Source organism: Pyxicephalus adspersus, chromosome Z (genome assembly GCF_032062135.1).
Source record: "Pyxicephalus adspersus chromosome Z, UCB_Pads_2.0, whole genome shotgun sequence".
In the NCBI taxonomy this organism is placed as follows: Eukaryota; Metazoa; Chordata; class Amphibia; order Anura; family Pyxicephalidae; genus Pyxicephalus; species Pyxicephalus adspersus.
The window spans coordinates 35,145,593-35,155,682 of record NC_092871.1 but is presented as its reverse complement, the minus strand read 5'-3'; the positions used below and the strand labels follow the sequence as shown (position 1 = coordinate 35,155,682).

The 10,090-nt window shown below is 37.6% G+C and overlaps 1 protein-coding gene across 1 annotated transcript in view; it reads right to left on the bottom strand.

The window, feature by feature from the left end:
- CHRDL1 (chordin like 1) overlaps positions 1-10,090 on the bottom strand; it is a 53,444-nt gene continuing 43,354 nt past the window's right edge. Inside the window, exons 6-10 of the mRNA XM_072430512.1 lie at positions 9,668-9,845; positions 5,261-5,455; positions 1,975-2,139; positions 1,767-1,856; positions 1-1,355 (exon numbers count right to left, since the gene is read on the bottom strand). Of these exons, the coding sequence (XP_072286613.1) occupies positions 1,225-1,355; positions 1,767-1,856; positions 1,975-2,139; positions 5,261-5,455; positions 9,668-9,845 (759 nt within the window). The 3' untranslated portion in view covers positions 1-1,224. The remainder of the gene's footprint in view (positions 1,356-1,766; positions 1,857-1,974; positions 2,140-5,260; positions 5,456-9,667; positions 9,846-10,090) is intronic.

The following is a 10,090-nucleotide window of genomic DNA, read 5'->3' as shown; positions in this document are numbered from 1 at the left end:
TTTTCCTTTTTAGAATGTCCTCTTTATTTAAATTTTTGTAAAGTAGTACAACACGTACATTTACAAGATACCAAAACTCAACAAAGAAACACATTAACTGTGACAATACCTTTGTATAGGATACAGTTTTATGTGTGAAAATAAAGATTATGGTTATTAAAAGGGGGAAACAGCAGCATCCAACAGTAGACTAAAATGGAAGTGTGAACCAGAGATAGGATTAGGATTACAGGATTCATTGAACCTGAGTGGAAGACAAACATTCAGAGCAAGGATGGTTTGCATACTTATACTTATGGATTATTGCTAAAGAATGTGATGTACTATTGGTTTTTAGTCCAACATGGTGTGATGTTGTCACCATCAACATAACCCATCCATAACCATTTGTTTTTCCCATGAGTTAGTTCTTTTATCTTTGCCGAAGGAACCAAGTAATCTGTGATACTGTTTTAGGAATATGTTTTTTTACAAACAATCCAATAAAACATTTTCCCCCATTACTGGTTCCTTTTTTTATTTCATTAAATGTATTTAACTACCCAGCCATGGTGATATTTTCTAGCAAGGCTAAAGGGTTAATTCCAAGTTTATTTGGCTGAGCTGTGTGATCACAGTGGTAGGGGACTTTGATATCCATGTTTATTTCAGGTTGTCCTGCAATATAAAACCTGTAAAAAGTGCACACAGTCAACCATTAAAGGTCAGGAATGGAGATCTTTATGCAACTTAAGATGTATTATAAGCAAGCAATTTCACATTTAGTGGCAAAATCATGCAGCACTGTGTCATTGCCAATGGGATGTGTCACTGTTAATAAATGCCACACTTGGACAACCAGATAGATGTTTAGCCAGGTATATTTAGACAGACGCACACATACCCAGCTACATAACAGCCCTCCATCCGTCTATTAAATTATGCTTATTCCATTAATTTTTACTTTCCAAATAAACATTTTTTTTTGCTCATAAAGAAGAAACCTGTGTGTTTTTCATAGTTATGCCAGCCCTCTAAGGCAAACCAGGAAGAGTTTAACTGCTCACAGGCTCCTACACACTTGGATCTGCCAGTTCCTTTTCTGCAACACACCATGCTTATTAGTCCCTGCATTCTGGGTTTGGCGACAATGTTGACTTAAGCAGAATCAGCCTGCAGTCCAGCTACAAAACCAATGTCTTTAGGCGGCCTCTGATTTTCTTTTCCCGTACATTTTTTTTGCTCTCAACAATGACCCTTTTCAGTCTTGTCCAGGTACAGAACTTTCACCAAGTCTTCCAGCTCTGTCCGGCAAATTCGAGTTTCACACATGTGGCTGATCTGTACTTCCCCCTCACTGAAGATTTTCCACTGGCCTAAAAAAAATTTAAAATACAGGTATGAAACCAGGATGGGATCTTCCCCTAGTTTGGTATGGTTTTTCTGACAATTAACATGGGGGGACAGTCACAAATATTTTAATGGTGTCTGCCTCAGCACTACAAAGTAACTGCATTTCCTTTCTATGTAACGGTGTTAACTGACTAAAGAAAAAGAAATTAAAAAATAGAATTACACAAAAGGCGATAGCTTATAACCGTACAAAGTACTGTAAAAACTAAGTTATTTTACTGGATTTAATGTTATATTATACAGCACAGACTTATGATACAACATATGTGGCATCAATGTACTCATGCACATTGCTTTTTAATTTTGTAATAAACCAGACAAAGTCAGATAACTGGCTTTCCAATATTTTCATGCTTAGAGAAGTGGGAACTCACTTGCTGTCGTCCTTGTTATCTGCTTGAATTCCTGTTGTTCTTCAAATTCTTCCTTGGACATTTTTTCAGTGTAAAACTGGCGCAGAACCCCTACAAAGACAAAAGTTCATTGTCTATACAGATGGAGCAGTACATTTGTATCTCATCATGTCCGGCATAAGGCCAAAGCCAAAAAGCAGCATTTATAAACCTCATATTGTCTGATTACCTTTCTGGATTATCCACACGTGAATTTCCGCCACTGCAGAATTGTCTGTCATCACTGCTATTTTTCTGACTGTTTCTCCTTTCTCTAAAAACACAGACTCAAATACAGGAATGGTCTCTTCACATAAGTAGTCTTTGTCACCTGAATGTGGATCTGGGATTTCCTCTATAACAAAACACAGAAAATAAATAGGCAATATAGCCTAAAATTGTTTTAGAAAACAATAGGAAAAATATATTTTTATGCATATATGATGCAATATGTTCTGGAATAATAATAACCCGTTTAATAAAAAATTAAGAAATGGGGTAACTGGTTTGTAAATTCCATGGGACATGGAAGACTAATTCTTTGAAAAGAAAAAACAAAATAGAAAAACAATGAACGCACAGTATTGACAGATCGAGGAGAACACAAGAAATTTCTAAAATTGCCTCCTCAGTTATGATACAAGAGTAAAAATTACACCTTCCCCATGCAAATTCTTCATTCCGTGGTTTAGAGGAACACTGACCAATGTTCTAGTTGTTCTGAGGCTGTCAGTATTTTGTTGGAGAAGGAGAAACTGTCTTTTAGTAGCTGAAGCAATGCTCACATGAGTATATAGTTGCATGATGAAGTCAATAAATGATTATTAACTTGTATTTGTATAGCCGCCAACAAGTTATGCAGCGCTTTTCAAAGTCCATAGTCATGTCACTAACTGTCCCTCAAAGGAGCTCACAATCTAACGTCCCTATCATAGTCATACATCAGTAGCACAGTCTAAGAACAATTTTTGGGATGTGGGAGGTACTGGTACACCCAAAGGAAACCCACACAAACATGGGGAGAACATACAAACTCAAATGCAGATAGTGTCCTGGCCAAGATTTGAACCTGTGACCTAGCACTGCAAAGGCAAAAGTGCTATCCAATTAACTGTGTAATAAAAAATGAAATTACTGTCATTGATGGGCTTTACTGGGACCTAAGCCCTAAAGGACACAAACCTATTTAAAAAGCAAATAATCTGACATTCACTGAAACATTAACAGGTAAAGAATCAACTACTGACATTGAAATGTGGACCTGGATGATTCTGTGCCAAAGAACTCTTCAGTGAATTTCAGATTTACTGCTTTATAAATAGACCCCAAAGTGTGTTATTGACAGAATTGGATAACACAAGTCTGGATACAATGTTATACAGTTATGCATACACTGCATGTGTTAGGGTAACACACATACTTGTCCAGAATGTTGTATCTAGTTTATGTATTTTTATAAATCTGTCCGATTTGTTTGTATGGGTCTGCAGGGGTAGTTACGGATATTTTATTACAATATTTATTACATTATATAACCTATGTAGATATGAAAATAAATTGATGTATTGTTGTCCATTAAAACAATTCTGGCTAATAGTACTATTTCATGAATATTGGTATTGTTTAATTGGTTCGTTTATTGCAAGTGATGAAGAAGGTAAAATCATGTAGAAATGATGACACATGGCTTTTCTGGACCTACCTAGATATTTTGAATAATGCACACATTCGTATTTTAAGGGAAGAGATTTCTGGAAGCCATTAGTGGAGGACTCCCGAAGAACCAATCTTTAAATTCTTACATCAGATGTTGGTGTCAGTTTTGAGCCCAAATTAAAGATGTATGTCCTGCTAGTAATTGTTACCAGAATAGAGATGCCTGCTTTATCTTAGTGCTGAATCTAAGCAATGAAATATCCTCAGCTGACCTGTGGGAAAGTCACCAAGAATTTTACATTTTCACAAGCCAAATAAAGCTGCTATTCATACAAAATATTGAACTAGAATGTACAGGAATATTAAACATAAGCTTCCCTCTGCAGGAAGATCTTCATCATTTAGTCATCCTACAATTCCCTAGTTTAAAGATGACCTGTACAGTTCGGTTAGAGGCAGTATGCCATCAGGTAGTGTAAAATAGTGGTAAGGAAAGCAGTTGGAGTGTGTTCATGTTGTGTCTTTGTCCAAACTAGGAAATTCTCTTCACTTCTTGTCCTGGTGGTGTCCTGGTTTAGTTTTCTAGTTAAAGAACAGTAAACTGCTAGAGGGAGTCAATTAAGACAGTATATTCTCCCTAGTTATTTCAATCTAGCCCTGAACATCATCATTCATCAGGAAAACAGAGTGGGATGATCAGAGTACATCAGTTCCTTCAATGTCTAGTCAGCAGACTGGGTTAGTTCTTCACCAACCTGTATTGCTTAACTAAAGCAAAGGTCACTGTGGTATCTAGAAAGGGTAACTAGACCATAGGACATAGGACAAAATTACAAATTCAAAACAATGATTATATATGTGTTTCAAACGTATACTTTATGGAGGCATTTGAGTGAAATATTTACAAAATACAAATACTAGTCATATTTGCAAATACATTTATTGTTTTTAATAATTAAACCATATTGGCGTAAAGGGTATATTTTCTATCATATTTTCTTTTCACTCTAAATTATAAATTTAAATTTAAAACTTTATGCACCATACATCATTGTCGAAAATACACAAAGCACAATACAGAGACACAACTACGTACCACAGGGATCCAATACATTGTAGGCTCCAAGGACTGCACATGTCACAATAAATTACCATTTAAGGCCTGTTTCAGCATTTGGGTTGCTATTTTAAAGTACACAAATGTCTGCATCATTTTGCACAGACAGTATGCGGAGCATGCTGAATGTGAATAAAAATATTCAGTAATAGATTGGCCCAAGAACAGTTGCACCATGTCCTCCCTTATAGTCATACTATAGTTATATTAACAGTTATGTTCTACTTGCCAATGTAAAGGTAAATACACCAATTTTTGCCCAAAGGGAATACACAGCCTCTATATTCAGTTTGTTAAGTATTTTATCCATAATACTTAGCTATAAAACACACTTCTGTATGCCTTTCTAATCTTTGTTGCATTGCTGAAGGACCAGCTCCTACTGAAGCCACCCCTGCAGCTAAGCACCAATCAAGGACTGATTCACTATCCTTTAAGAACACTTTAATGGACAATATTAGCACATTCATTGGATAGTGAGACTGTTGACTAAACTTAGCCCTGAAGTTTAAAAAGTTGGGCTTCTGTAAATGTTCTTGTAGAAGCAGCATTTTCTATCAAGGTGCTTTTGAATTGTAGGTCAACACAGCCTTTTCAAGTCGAACACAGCATTTTGAAAGCAGATGCATGTGAAATGCAGCCTTTAACTGAAAGGTTCCTCAATTTTGTTTACAATTGTGTTTTTAGTTTTTGTTAAACTTACCTGGACAAACTTTACAGCATTTGCCATCTATTTTCTGTGGATATTTACATGTATATTGCTCTGGGCAGCTAATTTTCTTGCACTCCTGCTTGGTGAAGTTACACGTGCACAGAACACATTCCACTACTCCAAATGCTCGCAAGCTGGGGTGCCAAGATTCTCCATGGGAGTATGTTTTCCCATTCGAGACACATACTGCAGAAAACACAGGTGCTGGTTAAGAACTAACAATAATCTGGTAAAGAGTATAGGATACAGAATAAAGAAAGTATAGTATAATAAAGAAAACAAAGTAAAAAAAAAATGGCAAATATCATTATGTTATCACTTATCTAGTACTATTTTCACTAAAATAAGTTTTATCCTTTTTAAGACAAATAAAAACGGGTTGATAATTATCTTTTTTCAGACTTACTTGGAATCTCTTTTTTTGGAGTAAACATTTTTGCAAATTGTCTAATGTTGCCAGACACCTTGACTGATATTAAAAGTTATTCATCAACATACTGTAAAGCATCGATAACAGCATAGAGCCAAGTACTAAACAATCATTTAAAACAAGAGTGATATACCCTTGCAGGAATACCTGAATTTGGAAAAGAAATTGAATATAATACAAATAGTAGAATTCTCCAGAGGTGGCCCAATTGGCTCCCTCGCTCTGTTTATTATATCTTCAGCTTTCTTTCTTTTTCATCTACTTAAACGTTTTAACATACAATCTAAATTCTTATGATTCAAAAGTAAAGGCACCACATTGCATAACTCAAAGCCCAGCTACAGGTCTACTAGAAATTTGGTTTCCTCTGTTCTAAGCGCTAACAATTTCTCATCCACCAGCCTCAACAGCACCACGCAAATAAAATATTGACTCAATAAAATTTATTTTTGAGTGCAAGAGTCACCCCTTCTGGGCTCATCTTTCTGACCCCTTTTTACCTTATTTAGCTCCTAATGCAAGGCCCAGGTGTCAGGGTGCTGCAAGGCAGGACGGTGGACCCTTTGTGTCACCAGCTAAGTTGGCAGAGACGTGCACAGGGCGAAGAGTCTAAGCAGCTGCCTGGTCTTCACCAGAGCCTCTAGAGGTGAGGGTGTTGAGCTGAAGGCAACTGCCAGGTTGTGGCCCCCGTGCACGCAGAGGCAGGTGACTGCTGACAGCACAAACAAGACGTGGTATCAAAACAAGGAGCAGAGAGTAGTCAGGCAAACCAGAGGTCAGGGCAGGCAGCGATCAGGAGTAGTCAAAGTCAAGCCGAGGTCAATACACAAAGAATCAGGAACAAGAGAAGCAAACAACAGGAATCTGGAAGCGGAGCCAAAGGAACTCCTTGATTAGGCAACTTCCTTTTGCCCTTCACTTCCTTTTAAGGGCACGTCATGTGATGGATTGAGCCATGTGACCCGCTGCATCCTATCCTACCACCAGAGGGGGTCCTGGAGACTAGAGGTAGGTGGTGTTTACATCTTAACCAGCAGGGGGATCACGTCTTTCAAACACTCTTGTCCTCTGAGGTAGTGGAGCAGCTGACTGGGAGTCACATGACCTAGGCCTGGAAGTGAGCTGAGGAGGTGACGCCTTAGCAGAGCTGGTGCTGGCAGCAGAGGATTGTAAGGTGGGTGAAACTAAACGAGGCACAGATCGCCTGGACCTGCAGAAATCTGTAAAACCAGGTGGGCTGTTCATGGACACTAAGCTCAATACAATTGATATGGGATTAAAACATGGTTTAAACCCTATAGTCTATTTGATTTTGCCCAGATTTGTGATCTCGATTTCTCCTTTGTCCTTTAAACTGTCCCCATCAGCCTGTCTGCAAATTACCTTAACTGTTACTAATTTTATGCTTACTTTACCTTACATTTATAGGGTCATGTGAACCCTCAAAAATCACAGTTCCTAACATCCTTTTCATTTTTGCAATATGAATAGCCCCACACCAATTATAATAACTTCATTATTATGTCTACTTTTCTTTGAAAAGGGACTGACTATCCTAAAAATGCTAGATGTCTGGCTAATAGGCTAAACCATTGACTTTAAAACTTTGAGACACTAACTTGAAAACTCTATGTTTATCAGGAAAGCCAGAATATAGTCATATATCCTGATCTGTATACTTATTCCAATGGACCCTCATGCTTTTTTATGTTGTGTGAACTCTGGGGATCATGAGTACCTTGTCTACATATCACTGGCCCATATGCCCATGTACTGTCATTCTAAACCCATGTTTTTTAGGCTCCAATTCCCATGGGCCTGAATGTGAAAGTGTAGAATTATGGGACCCGGGAAATTATAAATTCCTTCTGACCTCCACATTAATTTTGTATCCTGTAATGTATAGACCTCAAAAGAAAGAACAAATGAGGGCTGTAGGGGATCAAGGAGGTTGACTAAATTTGGAGTGCTGGTTTCCCAGTACACTTCATGAGACCATTTCTCAGCATTGGAGCAGTGGTTAGCAATACAAGTAACCGAAGTACGTATTTTTTCTGTTCTTTATTAGGAATAGTTTGATTTGGCATGTATAATATAGTGAATGAGTTGCTTTAAAATGATATATGATGTCTAAAACAGACTGTAGTGTAGGTATCAGAAACAATATTGTTCGTTGAAACAGTGGTGCACATGTTCTCTCTCTAGGCATTGCTATTCATGGCAGGCATTCATCTTCAGAATATAACTGTTATGTAAATTATGAAATGATTAATGAACCTTGCTCTATTTGCATGTAAATGCCTACTTCTAAATCCCCGGATAATATATTCTACTAGAGGAATTTTGTTACTGTTGGTAATGCAGAGTTTATTTACCTTGGCATAACTGAGGAGCTGTTCAGTTAGTGGTTACAGTAAGCATTATTACTTTGGTAAAATACTTTTTAATAAATCAGAACTAAATTCACCAAGAATCTGCTAAAGAAATAAAATTGTATACCACTTTAAAAGGCATTTTACAATGTGCAAGGCATTTTATAATGTTTTGCAAGCAGTTTGTTTACCTTTAGACTATAGATTTAGAGTGTAAAGCTGCGTACACACGGCAAATTTTTCTCGCCCGATAATCGGTATCGGCCAATTATCGGGCGAAAATCTGCCGTGTGTACAGTCGGTCGTCGTCCATCGTCCGACGACCGTCCTGGCGGATCCATGGACGATGGACGACGACCGATCAGAACAAAGAGCATGAACGGTGCTGTATGTACAGCATCGTTCATGCATCGTGCAGTCTTTTCTCGTTGGAAAGGATCGTGAAAGTTCCTTTCCAACGAGAAAAATTGCAGGTGTGTACGCAGCTTTAGCGAATGCCCACCAAGATAGAACCATCATAGATAGATTCCAGGCTTGACTTCCTAAGTTGTCTTCACCATGCTTATGTCAGCACCCAAAAAAACTTCTAAAGAGCCTTCAAGACTGCTTTAATCCTTTGTATTACATTTCAGGGGACAATAAGTTGTGTTTCTACAGACAGGTATTTTTTTTGCAAGGCTGCCATCACCTACATGCTGAATAAGATGTAGCATGCTTGCCTGATGCCATTCTGAGTGTGTAATGGTTTACTTGGGGTTTAAAATCAGATATAAAGAATTGTATTTTATATTTGCATTTGCAAGTGCATTTATTTTCCTTAGTCATTTACCTGCACAACACATGAGAAATATGATTCACCCTTCTACAAACAGGAAATACATATATTTTTCGAGCCCATGCCCAAAATCTTGCCTTAGTAATGCTAGGTAACAAACCTAAAATTAGATTAAAGATGTGAATTCTCTGCTTTATTGGAAACATTGGGCCTGATTTATTAAAGCTCTTCAAGGCTGTAGAAAATACACTTTTATCAGTGAACCTGGGTGATCCAACAAACCTGGAATGAATCTTGTCCTGGACTGAATACATTTGCTAACAAATAGCAAATGACTTTTAAGAAATCCATTCCAGGTCTGCTGGATCATCCAGCTTCATCAGTAAAGGGGAACTTCCCCTGTCTTGGAGAGTATTAATAAATCAGACCCATAGTTACTACAGAAAAACTTCTGTTTTCCTCATTTTTCCTTATATTTCCAATGACATTGAGGAAAGTGTTAAAAAAATCTGAAGCTCGATTCTACATTTGTGTGTCATTTGTGCAATGGTAGTAAAATCCTGGTTTTAAAAACCTGCAACTTTAAAGGCAACTCGGCAACGGCAGCTCTGAATATTCCTAATTGCACTTTAACACCTGACAAATTCCCTAACTGAATATGGGTTTTTGCCAAACAGTACTGACAAAACAACAGCTGCCATGAAGAAAGCATATCAAGTATATGATAAAATTTGTATCTACAATATACTATATAGCTCCAGTCACTGTACACTGAAACAAATAATTTGTGACTATCAACATCTGCATTATTCTGTGTTTACCTCTTCCGTGCCTGTGGCTGTTGTTAATAACGATCTGTACTATAGTTCCTGAGGCTTGCTGAGGGTCAGCAATGACACCACGGTTAGTTCTTGAGCTGGAGTACTTTGGCAAGCTTCCAGCCTGTCTCACTGAACCAAGACCCGATGAATAGTCATAGGAGCGCTGATAGGAATGTCTCTGTATAAATAAATAAAGGAAAATATTTTGGTGGGGGGATAAAAACCTGTGTAATAAAACACATGTAAAGTATATCATTGATTTTAAAAGTCTATATGGATGTACAGCAGTCCTAATGTTTGACCAGGATAACTAGATCATGGCACTAATTTATTCAGCAAGCTTTAAAATTCTGGTTGACCCCTCCCACCTTGGACATTCATGTTGTCTACTGAGGCTGACCATCATAGTGATGAGCCAACTGG